Source organism: Cetorhinus maximus, chromosome 25 (genome assembly GCF_964194155.1).
Source record: "Cetorhinus maximus chromosome 25, sCetMax3.hap1.1, whole genome shotgun sequence".
Classification (NCBI taxonomy): domain Eukaryota; kingdom Metazoa; phylum Chordata; class Chondrichthyes; order Lamniformes; family Cetorhinidae; genus Cetorhinus; species Cetorhinus maximus.
The window spans coordinates 41,828,357-41,851,064 of record NC_135903.1 but is presented as its reverse complement, the minus strand read 5'-3'; the positions used below and the strand labels follow the sequence as shown (position 1 = coordinate 41,851,064).

Sequence of the window (22,708 nt, the reverse complement as noted above, 5' to 3'; positions counted from 1 at the left end):
ATTTGAGTAAGGATTGCATTGGCTTTGGATACAGTGGCATTTTTAGGCTCTTGATTAATAACATACAAAACAAAAACCTGGAAAACTCATCTGCAAGTGCAATAGTGCATAAATCGGAATTAATTTCCTGAATTTCTCCTGAGTTTGTGTGAAACCCGAGACTGACAGCTGTCAACAAGAAGTGAAGGGATTTTATTTTGAGTGATCTGATAGTGGCCAGGGATGGGTCACTGAGTGGTGGGGTGGTGGGGGGGATGAAGAAGGTGTTCAAATCTCAAATCAAGGTCAAAGGAGACATCTTGTTGCATAGTCTGAGTGGTTGGGAAGGATAGAGTCCACGGTAAGGGATTAAAGTTTTAAAGTTTGTGGTGGAGGCTGAAACTGATGGCTTTGGTTTTCCCAGTAAAAGCTCAAAGAAGCTACATAGAATTAGGTAAGGTTTACAGCACAGAAACAGACCCAACTGGTCCATGAAAATATGGTCGCCCTACTTTGGTGTAATTTTTTATTCTTTCATGGGATATGGACGTCTTTGCCGTTGAACTGAGTGGCTTGCCAGGCCATTTCAGAGGGTAGTTAAGAGTCAACCATGTTGCTGTAGGCCTGGGGCTGAATCTTCGGCTTGGCAAGCGGGGGCAGGGACCGCTTGCCGAGGTGTAAAATGATGTGTGGTGACGTCGGGCGTGTGTCCTGACGTCACAGCGCGACATTCAGACTTTCAGTTCGGCGGGTGTGCAGCCGAGTCGGCTGTGCGTCCGCTGAGCTGTCAAAGGCTATTAAGACCATCTAATTCTCAATTAAAATTATTAACAGGGCTGCCCGTTCAACCTTAAGGTTGTTGAGCAGGCAAAGAGCCCAGGCGGCCTTCGCATTTTTCATGGAACCTCATCGACAGGTGGGATGAGGTTTCATGAATGATTTTAAATTTTGCCAAAAATTTTTATTGAAATGAATGCACATGTCCCAGCTCATGTGACAGTTTCACATGAGGGGACATGTCATGAAAATTTTCTCGCCACTTTACTAAACTTTTTGGACTTAAATCTAATCTCCCTGAGGCACCTCTGTGCCTCCGGGGGATTTCTGCGCTCTTTCACGCACATGCACGAAACAGCACACTCCCGACTCAGGCAACCCCCACCCCGCCCGCACAGGGAGTGCACAGCGCTTCCAGGTGCGTGTCACGCTGGGCAGGCCATAATTGCCCCGCCCATGTAAAATGGCAGCGCGGACCCAGTCAGGGCCCAACACCCCCAGCAGGCAGAAAATTCTGCCCTGGAGTCACATGTAGGCCAGACCAGGTAAGGACGGCAGATTTCCTTCCCTAAAGGATGTTAGTGAACCAGATGGGTTTTTACAACAATGATAGTTATCATGGTCACCATTACTGAGACTAGCTTTATATTCCAGATTTTATTAATTGAATTTAAATTCCACCAGCTCCTACTAGCTGCAGCCTCTGGATGACTAGCCAATGACATTACTACTATGCCACTGCCTCCCCTACATTCAGCTCCTCTGTATGAGTGAAAGCTGCTCCTATGTCGACCGAATTGATGCCGGTTGATGCCGATGAGGGTTCAGGATACACTTGAAGGTATTTCTGGAGAGAAAAGGGATTGAAAGATTAGGAGAGGAGCTGGATAGATGGGTTGAAATCAACCAAAAGAGGGATGGGTTTGTTGGGGCTGGTGACTTATCTAAATTCTCAGTAATTTTCATGATCCTCTGTTCTAGGAATAATGATTTTTCTCTTTGTCAGGTCACTATGCAGTTGAACATCGATATTTGCCCAAAGACTATCTCAGTGCTATGGCAGATTCCTCAGTACCTCGTAATTTCAACGTCTGAGATACTGTTTTCGGTGACAGGACTACATCTGGCTTACACTCAGGTAATGGCAAGACCAAAGGATTTAATTTACAAAGATGCTTCATATGCTGGTTTTGCTCAGGTCAGCTAGTGTCATCAATTATTAAATAAATAAGCCAATAACCAAGCTCAACAGAAACCTTTTCTTTGAGTATCACCCCAGTATTTTAACTTTGTGTTGAAAGTTCTTCTATTGCCTTGAATAACTTGGAACCTCAGGGTTTCTTCTCAGACTTAGGAACAGGAGGAAGCCATGCTGCCCCTCAAGTTTGTACCAGCATTCGATTAGATCATGGTTGATCTATATCTTAATTCCATTAACCCGCCTTGTTCCATAAGCCTTGCCTCCATCAGCATAGTGAAATAGAGTTCTATCGCTGTGACAGATTAATGGCATTCACAAGAAAAATCCGCTTTTGCCTCTGGAATTATGTCAACCAAATCAGCATTAGGATGGGAACTGATATTGTCTGAACCAGACTAGTTGGAGGCCTAAATTGAAGCCTGGCAGACCCAATTAATCAGACTTTCTTCTACTGTTGTTTGCATATGAACTTGAGACAAAAAGACTTGTAAAATAAACAGATGGTTTCTGAGAGTCAAGGCTGATTGCAACTCCATTTTTGAGATAAGGGGAATAATCCCAGGATTTTTGAGCAGTTCCATCACTGCATTTGTGGAATTTTCTGGGGTTGGAGAGAAATAAGTTTTGATTCACTAAAAAAAGTCAGATATTCCCATATTTGGGATGTTAGTACAGTGCACTGTGTGGATGTGTAGTGTAGAGCTCAGCTTGTTTCAGGTTGAGTGGAACACCTCGTTATGTTCTGAAACTTTGAAAGCCTTTTTCAATCTGTTTATATTTTCATGATTGAAGTACATTCTTACTAGAATGAGGAGAGAACAGACACTTTCCATTTGCAACAGGCAATATCCACTGGGAAATGTGATGAGTAACATTAATGAGCAGTAATTGCCTAATAAGTTGCAAACTCAGACTAGAACTATCCTAACACACCCGAGCAACGTCCTCTTTCATGCACAGTACTTTTTTTCTCAATGATGGCAGTACAAGAAAATAAACCTTTTTGATAGAGTCAGTAGGGTAACACATGCAAGAAAGCAGTCATTTCTTCACACTCTTCCCTTGAAGAACAGTGTGAAGCAGCGGAAGGATTTGCAGACCAACTAACAGCCTGACAACCATGATGTGAAACCCCCCCACCACTTAACACCCCTGACCCTTCCATAGTCACAACTCTCTTCAGAAAAGCTGGTATGGTGGTTGGTCCTAAATACATTGATGCACAAGCAAAGAGTGAGGGTGCTAAAGGAAATGTAACCAAAGTGTTTTTCTTTTGGATTTCCAGCATCCGCAGTTTTTCACTTTTATCAAAGGGTAGGAGTGTTAGAGTAATATACACCCAGAGGTTGGGTGGGGTGGAGAGAGTGGGGTTAGTGGAGTAATATGCACCCAGAAGGATGGATATTAGAGAAATACAAACCCAGTGATTGTGGGGGGAGGGTTGGTTACTGGAGTAATATACAAGCAGGGGATGGAAGTGTTAGAGTAATATACATCCAGGGTTTGAGGGGAGGTGTTAATGGAGTAATATACACCCCAGAGGGTGGAAGTATTCGAGTAATATGCACACCGAAGGTTGGGGGAGTGTTAGATTACCACATTGTGGAAGAATCAAGCTGATTTACTACCCTTGCCATTATTGTGACTGGGTTGATAATTGAATTTGAGGTTTAGTGTTCTAATTTGCAAGAAGTAGCAATCCAGTATATCCAATGTTAGGATTCTGGTTTAAGGATAGAATTCATATTAGTGCTTGAGCCTGTGACCCATCTTAATGTCCCCAATTCATAAGAACATAGGAGCATAAGAAATAGGAACAGGAGTAGACCATTCAGCCCCTCGAGCCTGCTCTGCCATTCAATAAGATCATGGATGATCTTGTGATTTGATTTCCAGATTCCCATCTAACCCCGATAACCTTTGATTCCCTTGCCTAACAAGAATCTATCTACCTCTGCCTTAAAAACATTCAATGACCCCGCCTCCACCACCTTCTGAGGTAGAGAGTTCCAAAGTCGCACAAACCTATGAAAGAAAAAATTTCTTCTCGTCTCTGTCCTAAAAGGGCGACCCTTAATTTTAAACCAGTGCCACCTAGTTCTGGACTCACCCACAAGAGGAAACATCCTTTCGACATCCACCTTGTCAAGGCTATTCAGGATCTTGTATACTTCATTCAAATCACCCCTCATTCTTCTAAACTCCAGTGGAAACAAGCCCAGTCTGTCCAACCTTTCCTCATAAGACAACCCACTCATTCCAGGTATCAATCCAGTAAACCTCCTTTGAACCGCCTCCAATGCATTTACATCCTTCCTTAAATAAGGGGACCAAAACTGCACACAGTATTCGAGATGCAGTCTCACCAATGCCCTGTATAACTGAAGCATAACATCCTTACTTTTATGTTCAATCCCTCTCGTAATAAAGGATAGCATTCCATTAGCCTTCTTAATTACTTGCTGTACCTGCATGCTAACTTTTTGTGACTCATGTACTAGAACATCTAGATCCCTCTGCACCTCAGAATTATGCAGCCGTTCTCCATTTAAGTAATTCTCCGCTTTTTTGTTCTTCCTGCCAAAGTGAACAACTTCACATTTTCCCACATTAAACTCCATTTGCCAGATCTTTGCCCACTCACTCAACCTCTCTATATCCATCTGCAACCTCCTCATGTCCTCTTCACAACATACTTTCCTACCTATCTTTGTGCCATCTGCAAATTTAGCTACCATGTCTTCACTCCCCTCATCTAAGTCATTGATGTAAATCGTAAAAAATTGAGGCCCCAGTACAGACCCCTGTGGGACTCCACTCGTCACATCCAAAAAAGACCCATTTATGCACACTCTCTGCTTTCTGCCCGCCAGCCAATCTCCTATCCGGGCTAATATGTTACCCCCTACACCATGCGCTTTTATTTTCCGTAATGATCTTTGTTGTGGCACTTTATCAAATGCCTTATGGAAATCCAAGCCATTATGCCTACAGGCTCCCATTTATCCACATGTTACTCCTTCAAAAAACTCCAATAAATTGGTTAAACATGATTTTCCTTTCGCAAAACCAAGCTGACTCTTCCCAATTAGCTTGAACTCTTCTAAGTGTCTGGCTATAACCTCCTTAATGACCAATTCTAATAATTCCCCCACATCAGATGTCAAGCTAACTGGCCGATAGTTTCCTGTTTTCTGCCTCCCTCCCTTCTTGAATAGAGGGGTTATATTTGCTACTTTCCAATCTGATGAAACCTTTCCAGAATCTAGGGTATTTTGGAAAATTAACACCAGTGCATTGATTACCTCATTAGTCACCTCTTTTAAGACCCTAGGACATAGTCCATCGGGGCCCGGAGACTTGCCATCCTGCAGCTCTATCAAATTGCTCAGTACTGTTTCCCTAGTGATTTCAATTTCACCAAGTTCCTTTCTCCTGTTCACCTCCTGATTTGCAGCTATTACTGGAATGTTTTGCTGCAGTACAGTTACCCTCATTACTCATAATGCAAAGATATTGTGGTCGATCAATGCACCAGCATAGTCGTTATCTGCTGTAGGGCTGAAATGATTTCGTGCTCAATATCTCATAGTGATCTACAAAATGCCATTGGAGTGGACAGCTTAAAGCGGATCAGAAGACAGATAGATGTGCATCTGGGGGAAAAGCATGAGGGCAAATGGGTAAGAGTAGGTGGAATCGGTCTATAAAAAAGGAATGATTTGTTGGCCTCTTGACCTAATCCTACTCATGTTGAAAGTTAAAGGATTTGATAGGTTGACACAGAGAAACCAATTCCTCTGGTGGGAGAAACAAGAGCGAGTGGGCATCATCTTTAAACGAGAGCAAGCCATTCAGGAGTGAAATTCACGCTATGGGCAGTGGAAGTCTGGAATTCTCTCCCCCAAAACCCTGTGGCTGTTGGGGGTCGAGTAACGTTTTCAAAAGTCAGATTGATAGTTTTGTTGTTGGGTATGGGTATGAAGTGATATGGTGCAAAGATGGGTAAATTGAGTTGAGATACAGATCGACCATGACTTGGTTGAATAGTGGAGCAGGAGTGAGGGGCTGAATTTCTCCTCTTGTTCCCCTGTTCCCTCCAAATGAATTTACTGCTTTGTAGAAAGGAATGATTGCCACTGGTAACAGATTACTTGTTGATTACATTTCAGGCTCCCTCCTCCATGAGGTCTGTGGTGATGGCAGTTTGGCTCCTTACCATTGGCATAGGAAATCTCATAGTCGTAGTGTTCGCGGAGAGTGCAATGATAACTGACCAGGTATGTGATCCACGGCAACGCAGCGATATAGAGAGAGGAGTCAATCCTAAACCGACCCAAGGCAGGCCATTCAAAACAATGGGCAGCTGGTTCCAAAGCACAAGGCGAGCAGAGAATTGAGAAATTCACAAAACTGGGCCTTTGTGGATCACTGCCCACAAACCTCTGCTTAGTGCTATCACCCAGTAAAGCTAGGCATCCTGTGGCTCACTTGGTAGCATTCTGACCTTTGAGTCAGAAGATTCTTTGTTCAAGTCCTGCTCCAGGACTTCTTGGCCATAGAAGGAGTGTTCATGAGTTGGTTCAAAAAGTTGATCATCAGCTTGCTAATTCTTCCAATGCTCCCACCCTATCCTCCAAAGGGGGTAAAAATGTATGTGAAGCTTTGAGCCTCCAACCACTCATCCTTGGTTTCACCATCAGTAACACTTTCATCCTCAATTCTGATGGGTATTAATGTTCCTTTTCATTTCAGGTCTGCAACATGTGGTGTTGCTTGGAGTATAAAGAAGGAGGTTATTATCACAAATGGGATGTTGAACTTTATTTGCAAAAATGTGTTGGTTCTGAATTACCCCTGTCTCAGCTCAACCTGCCACTGACACCCTCATCCAGGCTTTAGTTATCTCCAGAGTCAACTGTCCCAGTGCTCTCCTGACTGGCCTCTCATTTTCCAATCTACATAAACCTGAGCTTATCCAAAATACTACTGCCTGCATCTTAACTCACACCAAGTCCTGTTCACCCATCACCCCGGTATTCACTGACCTACATTAACTCGTAGCCTGGCAAAGCCTCGAATTTAAAATTCTCATCCTTGTGTTCAAAATCCTCCATGACCTTGCTCCCTCCATATCTCTGTAACCTTCCCCAGCGCTACAATGCTCAGAAATCTGCTCTCCTCCCATTCTGGCCTCTTGTACCTGCCTAACTTTCATCACTCCAACATTGGTGGTAGTGCCTTCAGCTCTTCAGCTAAGCTCCAAGCTCTTTAATTCTTTCATTTAACCTCTCTGACTCGCTGCCTCTCTCTCTTTCTATAAGGCACGCCGTAAAACCAACTGACCAAGATACCTTGTATGATTCAGTGTTAGAAATATTTATTAACATTCCTGTGAAGCACCTTGGGACATTTTGCTACATTAAAGATGCGATATAAGTACAAGTTGTTGTTGTAATGGAATTCAGCTCCCTAATAGTCAGTCTTGTGGTCTGCTGATACCAGAATCTCATCAGCAATGTTCAATGGAGATGGATACACTGAAGCAAATGATAATAAATTCTACCCCATAGTTACTGTTATTTTGTGAGTGCTTTCTGCCTGTTTTTTTCTCCTTTCACAAACCTGAAGTAAGACACTAAGGCATGACCTTATATCGGTAGGCCCTGGGAAACGGAAATACTGTCGCCACTGCACTAGTGCACCTACTTTCCCAAAGACTGATACCCAACGGTTTGCCTCAATGGGGCAATTACACAGAATTACTTAGAATTTATGGCTCACGAACAGGCCAATCAGCCCAACAAGTTTATGCCCTACATGAGCCTTCTTGCTACCTAGTTCATCTCGTCCTATAAGCATATTCTTCAATTCCTTTCTCTCATAGGCACTTATCTAACTTCCTCTTAAGAGCATCGATACTATTCCCCTGAATTCTCCCGAAATCTTTATTAAATTTATTAGTGACTGCTTATATTTTTGGCCCTTGGTTTTAGGTTTCTCCACAAGTGGAAACATTTCCATGTCTATCCTTTCAAGCCATTTTATAGTTTTAAAGACCTCCTTTAGAATCCTAGGGCAGAATTTTGACCTCAGCGGGTGGGCTCGGCAGGGGTGGGGAGTGGCAGTCGGGAAGCTGACCACTGCCCGCGATCGAGGCCAGAAGCCAATTTCACGCTGGCAGGCCAATTAAGGCATGAAAGGTGAGTGGTCGTGCTCATCGCAGCCTGTGCGGGTAGGGGAGGAGGGTGAGCAGGCTGAGCTTGGACTTCGCGCATGCGCGTGAGTGCGCACTTGAGAATCTCCCTGAGGCAGAGAGCTGCCTCACGGAGATGAAGAGTTTTCAAAAAAAAAATAAAGATTTGAAAAATGTTATAAAACATGTCCCCCTCATGCGACTCTGTCACATGAGTGGGGACACGTTATAAGTGAAATTTAAAAAAAGTTATTTTAATTTTATTTGATGTTGGAAACCTCATTCTGCCCATGGATGAGGTTTCCAAAAAAAATGCAAAGGCCTCTTGGCCTTTTCGTCTGCCCACCAAACGTAAGGTTGTACGGGCAGTGAAAATTTTAAGTTAATTGATACTTTAATGGCCTTAATAGGCCTTTTAATTGTCGGCGGGCGCGCTGCTGATTCCTGCGCGTGCACCCGCTGACTGAACTATCGCGCGACTGCGTGTTGATGTTGGGGCGCTCACCCGACCTCAGTACATGTCATTTCAAGCTCGAGTGGGTCGGGCACGCACCCGCCTACCGAGGTGAAAATTCTGCCCAAAGAATTGTAGAAATTTAGAGCGCTGGAGGCGGCCATTTGGCCCTTTGTGCCTGTGCTAGCTGAAAAAGAGCTATCTATTTCCCAGCTCTTGATCCGAAGCCCTGTAGGCAATGCATTTCATGTGCATATCCAAGTACCTTTAAAGTACAATGAGAATATCTGCCTCTACCACCCTTTCAGATAACAAGTTCAAGACCCCCATCACACTCTAGGTGAAACAATTACCCGACTTCCCTCTAATCTTTCTACCAATTCCTTTAAATCAATGCCCCCTAGTTATGGAGTTCTCTGCTAAGGGAAATAGATCCTTCCTGTCCACTCAATCCAGGCCTCTCATTATTTTGTACAGCTCAATTAAATCTCCTCTCACATTCCTCTGTTCCAAAGAAAACAGCCCCAGTCTTTTCTTGTGGGTAAAATTCTCCAGTCCTGGCAGCATGCTCATAAATTTCCTCAGTACTCCCTCTAGCGCAATCACGTCCTACGTGTAATGCAGTGATTAGGACTTTATTCAGTGCTCTAGCTGCAGTCTAAATAGTGTTTTATACAGTTCTAGCAAAACCTCCATGCTTTCACATCTTATGCCTTGACTAATAAAGGAAAGTACCCCATATGCCTTCTTAACCATCTTATCTACCTGTCCTGGTACCTTCAGGGATCTGTGGACATGCAGTCCAAGGTCCCTCTGTTCCTCTACACTTCTCACTATCCTACCTTTTATTGTGTATTCTCATGCCTTGTTTACCCTCCTGCAATGCATTACCTCACACTTCTCCGAATTGAATTCCATTTGCTACTTTTCTGTCCACCTGACCAGCCCATTGATATCTTTCTGCAGTGTACAGCTTTCTTCCTCATTATTCATACAGCCAATTTTTCTATCATCTGGAAATTTCTCAATTATGCCCCCTAACCAAGTCTGAATCATAGACACAAGCCACAAAAAACACTGGACTAGCACTGAGTCCTGTAGAACCCCGCTGGAAACAGCCTTCCAATCAAAAAGACACCAGTCAACCATCGCCCACTGCTTCCTGCCACTGAACCAATTTTGGATCCAGTTTGCCACTTTCCCTTAGATCTCATGGGCTTTTATATTTTTGACCAGTCTGCCATGTGGAACCTTGCCAAAAAAAAAACATGCTAAAACCCATGTGGACTACATCAAACACATGACCCTCATCAACTCTTCTTGTTACCTCCATAACAAATTCTAGCAAGTTAGTTAGATGACCTTGAGTAGGTTTCCCCTCAGCCTTCTCTTGTTCCAAGAAAAAAGCTCCAGCCAGTTCAGTCCTAACCGAATACACTTTCACTTAAATGACAATTTTTCACAAAAACATTGTAGTTATGGATTTGTACTCTCAATTGAATTGTATTGATGATTTTTTTACCTAATTGATTTTTGGGGATCAATAGCGTCTTAATCGCTATGTTATCTTTTCTCTGGTATCATCCATGTAAATCTTTTTTGCACCTTCTCCAGTGCCTTTTTGTAATGTGGAGACAATGTGCGCACAGTATTCTAATTGTGATCTAAAAAAGATTTTATATAAGTTTAACTTGGTTTATCTCCTTTTCAATTCTAGTCCAGAAATGTATCCCAGTGCTCCAGCGCTTTGTTTTTAGTTCTATGGGCTTATTAACCTATGTTGTGACTCATATTGATCTGTGTAGATGCCATTGCTCCTCTCCCCCATTTAGTCTCTTATTTTCCAAGGGTCATGTGGCCTCATTATCCTTCCTAACCAAATGCACAAACTCACACTTAACTAAATTAAAGTTAATTTTCCATGTATACAACGTTTCCTTGTGTGAGACAATTGAATTGCTTTCAAAGAACAAAAAGGCTTTTTCCTGAATTTTGTGTTGATGGGAAAGTGAGAACTGTGCTCCTCATGGTGTTGTCTATTTGTGCTTCTGTCTAGTCTAACAACATTGTGGTTTATATGTGAGGAAGGTAATGGAACATTTTAAAATTACAGGATAAATAACTTGCACCATTAAAATTTAGGCCACTCTTTTGGATATTAAAGGTAGGAAGGTGTCATATGTTGTGCTGCGAGATCTGTAGCTTATTCTGGAGAACAGAAACATCTCACCTTCACCTGCGACTCTCTTCCCTCTCTGTTCTCCCTGAGCTCCAACTTCCCAATTCCCACTCCCCTCTCCCATAATCGCCATCTCCTATGTCCCTGCTCTCTCAGGTTCAATGACTCCCAGGTTCTTGGTCCTACATTTGCATCTTCCTCACACCACCCCCCAAACTGGCCCCTCCAACTCCCCAGTCTCTCAGGCTCTCGGTCCCCCATTTAAAACATAATAAGAAAAAGGAGCAGGAGTAGGCCATTTGGCCCCTTGAGCCTGCTCTGCCATTCAATATGATCATGGCTGATCTGATTGTGGCCTTAACTCCACTTTCCTCCCTACCCCCCATAACCCTTGACTCCCTTGTCAATCAAAAATCTGTCTAATTCAACCTTGAATATATTTAATGATCCAGCCTCCACTGCTCTTTGTGGAAGAAAATTCCAAACACTAACAGCCCTTTGAAATTCCTCTTCATCTCCATTTTAAATGGGGGATCGCCTATTTTTAAACTGTGCCCCCTACTTCTGGATTCCCCCATGAGGGGAAATATCCTCTCAGCATATAGCCTGTTAAGCCCCTCAGAGCCTTATATGTTTCAATAAGATCGCTTCTCCTCTTTCTAAAATCCAATGAGAATAGGCCTAACTTGCTCAATCTTTCCTCATAAGACAAACCACTCATTCCAGGAATCAGTCTAGTGAAGCTCCTCTGAATTTCTTCCAATACAAGTATATCCCTCCCTAAGTAAGGTGACTAAAACCATACACATTACTCTTAATGTGATCTCACCAATGCTTTGTACTTATAGCAAGACTTTTACACTACTTTTATACTCCATCCCCTTGCAATAAAGGTCATCATTTTTTTTGCCTTCCTAATTACTTGCTGTACCTGCTTGCTAACTTTTTGTGATTTGTGTACAAGGACACCCAAGTCCCTCTGTGCTGCAGCCTTCTGCAGTCTCTCTCCATTTAAATTATATTCTGCTTTTCTATTCTCCTGCCAAAGTGGACAATCTCACATTTTCCCACATTGTGCTCCATCTGCCAATTTTTGCCCACTCCCACTCATTTAACCTACCTGTACCTCTGTGTGCTCCTCACAATTTGCTTTCCTACCTATATTTGTATCAGCAGCAATCTTGGCTACAATACTGTCAATCTCTTCATCCAAGTCATTTATATAGATCATGAAAGTTGAAGCTTGAACACTGATTCCCCCGGCACTCCTCTATTTACAGTTTGCCTCTCTGAAAATGATCCATTTATCCTGGCTTTTCATTTCCTATTAGCTAGCCAGTCTGCTATCCATGCAAATATATCTCCCCCAACACCATAAGCCCTTACCTTGTGGACTAATCTTTTATGTGGTAGCTTATTGTATGCCTTTTGGAAATACAAATACACTATGAGCAGGATTTTCGGGTTGCCGTGTGGGAGTGGCTGGGAAATGGTCCACTGCCCACAGTCAGCCCCCAACCGTGACTTCACATTGGCTGGCCAATTAATGGCTGATTAATGGCCAGCCAACACGAAACGCATGCTGAAAGGCTCAGTGCTGATGGGGTGCGGGCGGGAGGAGGGTTAGCGCTGAAATCTCAGTGCTGCAGGCATGGGGGAGCGCGCAATGAAAGCTCCCTGAAGGCAGAGAGCTGCCTCAGGCAACTGAAGAATATTAAATACAGAAATAAAGATATGGAAAGTCTGAAAAAAATGTTCTCACATAGGACTCACTCATACACACACACACATATACATAATAAAATTGATGTGAAAACATTTTTATTTTTTAAAATAAATATTGGAAACCTCATCCCGCCCGTGGACGAGGTTTCCTCAAAAATGCAAAGGCCGCCTGGCTGATTGGCCCGCCTGCCAACCGTAAATTAATGGCCCTAATAGGCCTCTTAAATGTCAGAGGGCGCGTTGCCGACTCTCGCGCATTCCCGCCGACCAAAATATCACGTGAGTGTGCGATGACGTTGGGACGTAAAATTCTGCCCTGCATCTACTGGATCCCCTTATCCAGCTGCTCGTTACATCCTCAAAGAACTCTAATATTTTTTTCCAAACATGATTTCCCTTTCACAAAACCATGTTGGCTCTGCCTAATTGTATTATGATTTGCTAAATGCCCTGCTACTACCTCTTCAGTAATGGATTCTGCCATTTTCCCAATGGCAGACATTAGGGTAACTGGTCTATAGTTTCCTGCTTTCTGTCCTCCTCCCTTCTTGAACAGAAGTGTTGCATTTGCGATTTTCCAATCTGCTGGGACCTTTCCAGAATCTAGGAAATTTTGGAAGAATACGAAGACAAGGCTGAAGCATTTGTAACCATCTTCAGCCAGAAGTACTGGGTGGATGATCCATCTCAGCCTCCTTCTGAGGTCCCCAACATCACAAATGCCCGTTTTCAGCCAATTTGATGTATTCCACGTGATATCAAAAACGGCTGAAGGCACTTGACACTGTGAAGGCTATATTCCAATATTCCAATAATAGTACTGAAGACCTGTGCTCTAGAACTGGGCGCCACACTAGCCAAGCTGTTCCTGTACAGCCACAACACTGGCATCTATCAGGAAACGTGGAAAGTTGCCAATGTATGTCCAGTCCACAAAAAGCAGGACAAATCCAACCCTGCAAGTTATCGCCCCATCTGTTGACTCTCGGTCATCAGCAGAATGATAGAAGGTGTAATTGACAGTACTATCAAGTGCACTTACTCAGCAATAACCTGCTCACTGTCACTCAGTTTGGGTTCCGCCAGGGCCACTCAGCTCCTGATCTCATTACAGCTTTGGTGAAAACATGGACAAAAGAGCTGAACTCAAGAGGTGAAGCGGGAGTGACTGTCCTTGATATCAAGGCAGCATTTGACTGAGTGTGGCATTAGGAGTCCCAGCAAAACAGAAGTCAATGGGAATCGGGGGAAAACTCTCCACTAGTTAGAGTCATATCTAGCAAAAAGGAAAATGGTTGTGGTTGTTGGAGGTCAATCATCTCAGTCCCAGTACATTGCTGAAGGAGTTCCTCAGGGTAAGTGTCCTAGTCCCAACCATCTTCAGCTGTTTCATCAATGACCTTCTCTCCATCATAAGGTCAGATGTGGGGATGTTCGCTGATGATTGCACAAATGTTCAGCACCATTTGTGACTCTTCAGATACTGAAACGATCTGTGTCTATGTACAGCAAAACCCGGATGATATTCAAGTTTGGGCTGATAAGTGGCAAGTAACATTCATGCCACACAACTGCCAGGCAATGGCCATCTTCAACAAGAGAGAATCTAACCATCGCCCCTTGACATTCAATGGCATTACCATCACTTGAATCCCCCACTATCAACATCCTGGAGGTTACCATTGACCAGAAACTAAACTGGACTAGCCATATAAATACTGTGGTTACATAAGCAGCTCAGAAGCTGGGAATTCTGTGGTGAATAACTCACCTCCTGACTCCCCAAAGCCTGTCCACCATCTACAAGGCAGAAGTCAGGAGTGTGATGGAATACTCTCCACTTTCCTGGGCGAGTGCAGCTCCCACAACACTCGAGAAGTGGACACCATCCAGGTCAAAGCAGCCCACTTGATTGGCACCCCATCCACCACCTTAAACATTTATTCCCTCCATCACTGACGCACAGTGGTAGCAGTGTGTACCATCTACAGGATGCACTGCAGAAACTCATCAAGGCTCCTTTGACAGCATATTCCAGACCTGTGACCTCTAGCATGAAGAAGGACAAGAGCAGCAAATGCATGGGAACACCACCTCCTGCAAGTTCTCCTTGGTTCACCACCACCTTCTTGGGGGCAAATGAGAATGGACAATAAATTCTGGCCTAGCCAGTGAATGAATAAAAAGGAAAAAGGCCCATCTCTGAAATACTTGCACACTCACCCTGGCTGGATTTAAAGGTCATTGAGCCTTTTACGGCGCTGCAGCCAGGTTCTTTGGGTGATCCCTCGACTGCTGACCTCCATTGTAACCTCTTTCCAAGCTGGTTTCGTCTGGCTGGCGGGCCTCCTCCTCCCACCTACCGGCACGGGGACCTCCCAACTATCACACACAGCCTGCCGGACAACTCATAGGGAGTCATCATCATACCGTGGGGCTGTCCTGGATCTGGGCCCCTCACCAGCTGATGGTGCCATTCTCTCTCATCTGTGGAGAGACAAAGAGAGTTAAAGGGCTGAATTTAAGTCCTTTCACAAACACTTGCTATTCATAAGGGGAATGGGCTAGCTGTGTTCAAATGTCCTTACCTCCCTGACAAGTGTCTTGAATGACTTATCACCAGCGTAATAGCCATGTACATTTAAAACGAAGCTCCTACCTGCAGGTGCTGCAATATTTTAGTGGGTTTCACAGTCTTGTGACAAGTGTAATCTCCAAATGATGATTTCTGGTGCAGGTTCCACAGTCCAGTGCCAGGGGTGCCTTTAACTGAGTAGCCGTGACTGACTTCCTGTTCATGGCCTGCCCTTTCTGCCCCTGGACTGTCCTGTCTTTTCATTCCTGACTGGGGGGGCTGCCCACCGTTGCATTCTGCTGTTGGCTGGCTTCCCGCCAGGTGGCCATTAATTGGCTGCAAGGTGCATTAACAGGTGTCTTTGAAAGGCAAGGGCGGGAATCGGCAATCCACACACTTCCAGGCCGGATTCCCACTGACCAGCATAAAATCGAGCCCATAATTTTTTTAGTCATCATTTGCTGGTTTTTAAAACATTCCTAATCTTTTGGGCTACCATGAATCTTCGCAGCATTGTATGTCTTTTCTTTCAATTTGATTCCACCTTTGATTTCCTTCAGTAGCCATGGATGGCATATCCCTTCCTTAATGGAATGTATCTTTTTTTGAGAGTTATGAAATATCTCCATAAATGTATGCCACTCCTTCTCTACTGTCTTCCCTTTTAACCTATTTCCCAGTCTACTCTTTACCAACTCTGTCTTCATACCCTTGTAATTGCCTTTAATTAAGTTTAAGGTACTAGCTATGGATCCACGTTTCTCACTCTCAAACTGAATGTGAAATTCCATCATGTTATGATCACTCTTGCATAGAGGGTCCTTTATTACAAGGTATTTAATTAATCATGTTTCACTACGCATTACCAGGTCCAAAATAGCTGGTAGGTTCCAGAATGTATTGCTCTAAGAAGCCTTCCTGAATATAATCTATGAGCTCTTCCACAGGATACAGGCTGATTTGTCTAATTGATGTGAAAATTAAAGTTACCAATGATTATTGCAGTACCTTTCTTCCAAGTCCCCATTATTTCTTGATGCACACTCTGTCCTATAGTGCAGCTACTCTTAGGGGGTGTATAAACTACTCCAACCACAAATCTCTTTCCCTTGCTATTTCTTATCCCCACTCAAACTGATTCTATATCTTGTTCTTCTGAATCAAGATCATTTCTCACTATTGTACTGACTACTGTCTTTATTAACAGCACTGCCCTCCCTCCTTTTCCTATATGGTCCTTCAGAAATGTCAAATACCCTTGAATATTCAGGTCCCAGTCTTGGTCACCTTGCAACCATGTCTCTGTAATAGCTATTAGGTCGTACTCATTAATTTCAATTTGTGCTATTAATTCATCAATCTTGTTATGAATGCTGTGTGCTTTCAGATAAAGAGCCTTTAATTCTGTCTTTTTACAGCTTTTTGCCTACTCTGACCTTATTTTCTGCTGCACTCATATGTTTGGACACTCTGTCCTTTGCTGTCACACTCTGGTTATCATTCCCCGTATCATTACCCTGCACTATTCCATTGTCCTTTATCTTCAACTTTCCAAATCTCCCCTGAAGTGAACGCCCCCACCAACCCCCTCCCCTAATTCCTTTTGTCCGATTTTCAGTCTCTCAGGTTTCTGGTCTCCCAGGCTCACAGACTCCCAGGTTCTTTATCCTCCATTTCCCTCTCCTGAGCCCTTGGGCTTGACTTTATGGGGGTGTGCTGGAGGGCGGGGGGACATGGACTGCTCAACCCCCTGGAAGGAAAGTCGGCCAGCAGTCGAAGCACCTGGAAGAAACCCATCCTACAGCCATGATACGCTGGGGGTGGCTTAAAGAAGCTCACCACGGAACTTCCACCTCTCAGTGGACAGGAAGCCCTGCCCTCGAGAGCTACTGGCCAGTCTGATTGCTGGCATTTCCAGCAGCCCCGGCAGCACCAGAGCTCAGTGCTGGGAGCTGGCGTGACTGCAGGAGGAACAGGAAGCAGAGTAATGGCTGCTGGAGACAGTTAATTCCTAAGCTGTTAGGGTGGGGAGAGATCTGAGAACCCAGGGAGCGGGGAGATAGGGATGGGGGAGCTGAGTTTTGGAGGACAGGTGGTGAGGAACAAAGTGGGAGATGACACCTTGGTGGGGGTGCCCCCAATGTGCATAGGGCACCTCCTGAATGTTGTGCTTCCTTCCTGCTTTTTTTCAAAAAATGGACTGACCACCCCTGCTCGCCTGCCCACACTAAGAGTATTGTGGTATGAGCCGTGTAATATCCTGGTCAGTTGGCTTGGTACCGAGCCTAATTGCCCTTTAATTATTAATTTAAATATGGCGTGCAGCATTCCGTACTATCGGGGACAGCTTGGGGCATGGGCAGGAATTGGTGGGCTGGGCACCCCTGTATTTTGCATGCCCCGCCCACCAATAGACACAACCAGTGGAGGTGGTGTGGCGGGGGGAGCATAAAATCCAGTTCCTGGTCTCCAAAGTTCCCGGTCTCCCACCCCTTATTTGTGTAAAACAAAAACAGAAACAGAAATACCTGGAAAAACTCAGCAGGTCTGGCAGCATCGGCGGAGAAGAGCACAGTTGACGTTTCGAGTCCTCATGACCCTTCAACAGAACAGACCCATTTTTAACCCATATTTGTGTATGTTGCTGACAGTCAATGTATATTGATGACATGTTCACTGATAGGTAAATCCTGGATATTAGTTGCAAAGCGGGGAGTATGTGAATTGTCTAATATACTTCTATATGTGATAAATTCCTTTAACCCATGACTCCTTTTAACCTGCAGCTTTGATTTACTATCCTTAGTTCCCTATTATGTTCACCAGGATTTATCCTTTCCACTGTTCAATCATGTGATCAGAGAATGCAGCACACAAGGGGACTATTTGCCCAGTATCCTCTACGAGGCAGATATTCTTAAGATTCACTAATGTGTGTTATTTTCTGTTTGGTAACAGGCAGTGGAATTCTTTGTGTTCGCTTTGCTCATGGGACTGATTACATTGATCTTCATCGTCAAAGCAAGGTTTTATAAATATCGCCCGATCGATACCAGAGAGTCTTCCCTTAGTGAGGCCGACAAAGGGAATGAATCTGATGGGCTGAACTCAGAGTTAAAGACAACTCCGTCTTATACAGGTGAAGAGCACAAAATCAATAGGTAGCTCTTCAGGAAACAAATGGGCCACTTGTCCAGAAGCTGCCAAACCAAAAGGACACTGAGCAGATTCAACAAGGGTGTGTGTATGTGTGTGTTCAAATTGTGTGTGTGTCTGTTTGTATTTGTTGTGTGTGTCGTGTGTGTGTGTGTGTGTGTGTGCACATGTGCATTATTTTCCATTACATTAAGTTATCCCTTCTTTCCTATGGTGACCTCTGCAATCTGATTGCATTGGCCTTAGTTTGAGATGAACAATAAACTCAATGTGTGCAATAAGGTAGAAGTTGCTGGATATTCAAAAATCAAAATTACCTCACTTCCTTTTGACTGAAATCATTGGAAAGGAAAAAGAAACATTCCCAGTACAAGCCATTGCGTGTTCTCATAAATACCTCCTCTATCTTCAACTCAGTGCCCTTGCCCTGAACCCATTCATGCTGTATCTGTCCAAAGTACTCCCTTAAGTCTCTCAACCAATGATCGTTACCAAGGGCTTTTTTTTTAAATTATCCATGTCAGAATGCAAAGGCCTTCATGTCTACCCATGTTCAGACGACTGGTCCATTGGAAGCCCCACTTGGCCAGTTGCCCTGTTGTGTTCACCGTTTAATAGGACCTTCACTTCCTTGTCAATCACAGGGAATCTCACTGGGATCAAAACAAGACTAAATACTACTTAATGTTGTCTTGCATTTCCTTACAGGAAGTGTCCCAACTTCTCAGACTGACTTACAGCCTTACAGAAGGAAACTGCAGCCTCCTTCACCAGAGAGAGAGGTCATGTGTAACAGAAAGCATCACCCTTGGGTCTCCAGTTTTATAGCAGCAGTTATTCTGATTGTGTCCAGTATACATTCATTAGAGGGTGGGTGGACCCAAGAAAAGGAACCCATTTGGCGTATCAAATGACTAGTGTTATGGGTAGCTTTGATAGGTCTGGAGCATGCCCAAGCATGATGTGGGCAGAACAATAGCTCTCAGGTCAGGCTAAAATGACAATGGACAATATATGGGTAAGCAAATTAGAACCTATTCCTGTTCTCTCAGTCAAGACATGATCACTGTCCACTGAAACATGTCCTGATCCTATTGGCTCAGCGTGCGACTGGGTAATAAGGTAGCAGAGGCCTTTGGTAATCTGCCATCCACACAACCAGAGCAGCCATACTGAAATGGTCCAGAAGATTATATTAAAAACACAGGGCAATTTAACAATTGACCAAATACACATCACTGCAATGCATTAAACAAGGTTCTCAGTTGAGCATTGAAGATTTTGCATGTGATTGTGTGGATGTGTGTGGGAGTCTATATATGTTGGTGTGTGAGTGAGTTTGGGTGTATGTTGGTGCGGGTGAGTGAGTATGTATGTGTGAGTTTATATATATTAGCACATGCGAGTGTTTGTATGTGAGAGTTGTGTGTGTGTGTGTGTGGATATGAATGAGGATGTCTCTGTGTGTGTGTGTGAATATGCCTCTGTATCTGTAAGAGTTGTGTGTGTGTGTGAATGAGCATGTCTGTGTATGTTTGTGTGTGTGATTATGTCTCTGTAATTGTGAGAGCTGTGTGTGTAATTGAGTATCTTTGTGTATGATTGTGTATATGTTTCTGTGTATGTGTGTACATGTGTACATGTGTGAATATGTCTGTGTATGTGTGTGTGAGTTTGTCTCTGTGCGACTGTGTGTAACAGGGATACCATCTGTAACTGTGTTTCTGTCAATCTGACACCAATCTCTGTATGTATCATGTGAATGATGTTGTCACTGGCCAGTCCATGTCCCTGTTGTTTGGACTAACACTTAATAATAAAGTGAGCAAAAATAGTGATGTGCAATGATGGAGATAAAATCAAGTGTTATGTGATTGATTTGTCAGCACTGATCTGATTATTCTCAGGAGATTAATAAAATAATACCCAGTTGTGCACCTTTCTGTAGGTACTAGGGGATGTTAAATTGACCACAGCCAACATCTATTTGAGGGAATTTTAATCCAAGTGCCTCAGGCGGAAAGCATTTCATCATCCAAATGCCTCAGCTTCTGACAGCCCACTATTGACTTCTTGTTACTATAGATGACTATTTTATGGGAGTGGTGGAGGAAAGGAGAGGGTGACATGGGTGAGAGGGAATCATTTCCATAGAGGGTGTGTTTCCTTCACTCAGATACCAAGCTGCATCATTTGCTGTAATTTAGAAGAAAGAGTTAACTCAGTAAAGACTGAATGGGCCGGGCCTCTCTGGAAAAGAGAAGACTGAAGGGTGACTAGGTGGATGTCTTCAAAATTATGATAGGATTTAATAGGGTAGGCATAGAAAAGATGTTTCCACTTCTGGGGAGTTCAAAATTAGGGCCATAAATAGAAGTTAGTCACTAATAAATCCACTAGGGAATTCAGGAGAAACTTCTTTACCCAGTGAGTGGTGAAAATGTGGTAATTAATACCCTATGGAATAGTTGAGGAATATAATAGATGCATTTAAGGGAAGTTAGTTCACTACACAAGGGAATAAGGAATCGAAGCGTACGCCTAAAGGGTGAGATGAAGCAGAGCCGGAAGAGATAAAAGCAAAATACTGCAAATGCTGGAAATCTGAAACAAAAACAAAAATTGCTGGATAAACTCAGCAGGTCTGACAGCACCTGTGGAGAGGAATACAGAGTTAACGTTTTGAGTGCGAATGACTCTTCATCAGAACTTGTTTATCGCATAAACACCGGCATGGACCAGATGGGCAGAGTGGCCTGCTTCTGTGCTGTAAAACGCATTGTAATTCTATATCGCTCAAACCCCTTCACATCTCTCCCAGAATTCCAGTTAATTGAAGTTAAGGAATGCTCCAAATGAAAGTCAAAACTGAAATGGGAAAATACTGGAAATAGGTCAGGGGGCTGCTGGGGAGAACTGGTGCTGTACCATTTCTGAACAAACATCCACACTATAAATCTAAACAGATGCTGATTGACTTGTGAGTTTTATTTGAAGAATTTTCCTGTGGTCCAATGGCTTTGAGAAGGAGATGGAAGACACCACATTCTGTGCATTTATTGACTGGGAATTTCCTGGAAGCTGCTCCAGCTTCTGGCCAAGCTACGGCAGCTCCCAGGAAAATCCCAGTTATTCTGTCTTATTGGGCTCTGTGTTTATTACATTAAATTAATCCAGCACACTCTGCTTTTGCTATTTTTGTTTAGGGGATGAGGGATCTAAAAAAGTACTCCTATGATTGCTCTGTATTGGGGCTGGGGGGTGGGGGAAGGGGGTGAGGGACTTGCTATATAATTCAGTGCTCCTTTCAGCTTCAATCTACAGGTTAGATTGTCTAGAATATTACAGCCCATGGTTGTGGGCTACGCTTGAAAAGACCTTGTAGAATGTCCCTGAGCATTTTAAAGCCAACAAAGTACCTTTGAAGTGTTGTCAGTGCTGTAATGTTAGCAACGCAGAGCTGCCTGATGCTGTAACCAACCTGATATAGAAAATAAATTGTATTATCTTATGGTTGCATTAAGAACTTTGACACAGGCAAAATGTTGAAAATAGCCCAGGAGTGAACACCTCAAATCAAGTTGGATCAAAACCCTGAAACTCCAGAGCAAAGTTGTATTTTATGTTTATCCTGCTGTTACTGTCAGGATAAATATCAGCAAAAACAATCTTCTGCAGCATTTCCTAAAACTGTGTTTACAACTATCCAAGTTTAACAAGAGAATTTTCCCTGTGTCTTGGTTATTGTGTATATTTCAATTAATATCATTAAATAGATTAAACAAGTAATTTATCTCCTTGCTTTTTGTGGGAGCTTGCTGTGAGCCAATTGATTACCATGCTGCCTGATATTACAACAGTGATTGCATTCCAAAACTATCTCACTGACTGTGTAGCACTTTGGGATGTCCTGATGATCTGAAAGATGCCACAGAAATGCAAATTCCTTCCCTTTAGCAAAAAAAAAACCTAAAGATACCGAAGCAAATAATGCTGGAGGAATGTCTTTTCTCTCTTCCTCTTCACTGGTTCTATTTTTTCTAAATCTGATCTTTCAATCTGCATGGGACTGGATGCAAGCTCTAAGACCCACTTGCTGGGGCTGAACCTCAGTTGGGGATTTTAAGAGACCTGTTGCTACTGCTAGAGCTGTCCTAATTGGTAATAATGTCTGTAGAGGCACAGTTGAGTGAAGGACCTGCTGCTAAGTTTTGATCCCCACATAGATAAAAGCAAAGAACTGGAAATCCAAAACAAAAACAGAAACAGAAATACCTGGAAAAACTCAGCACGTCTGGCAGCATCGTTGGAGAAGAGCACAGTTGACGTTTCGAGTCCTCATGACCCTTCAACAGAACTAAGTAAAAATAGGAAAGGGGTGAAATATAAAATATAAGCTGGTTCAACCGCAGAAGATGCAACACCTGCCCCTTCACTTCCTCTCTCCTCACCGTCCAAGGGCCCAA

The 22,708-nt window shown here is 43.5% G+C and overlaps 1 protein-coding gene across 2 annotated transcripts in view; it reads left to right on the top strand.

The window, feature by feature from the left end:
• The window catches only part of LOC144668071 (solute carrier family 15 member 2-like), a 158,743-nt gene extending 136,712 nt beyond the window's left edge, over nucleotides 1-22,031 (top strand). For both annotated transcript variants that reach the window (XM_078529841.1, XM_078529840.1), the window contains exons 20-22: nucleotides 1,763-1,894; nucleotides 6,130-6,237; nucleotides 18,045-22,031. In XM_078529841.1, the coding sequence (XP_078385967.1) occupies nucleotides 1,763-1,894; nucleotides 6,130-6,237; nucleotides 18,045-18,251 (447 nt within the window). In that variant the 3' untranslated portion in view covers nucleotides 18,252-22,031. The remainder of the gene's footprint in view (nucleotides 1-1,762; nucleotides 1,895-6,129; nucleotides 6,238-18,044) is intronic.
• Nucleotides 22,032-22,708: the final 677 nt, after the last annotated feature.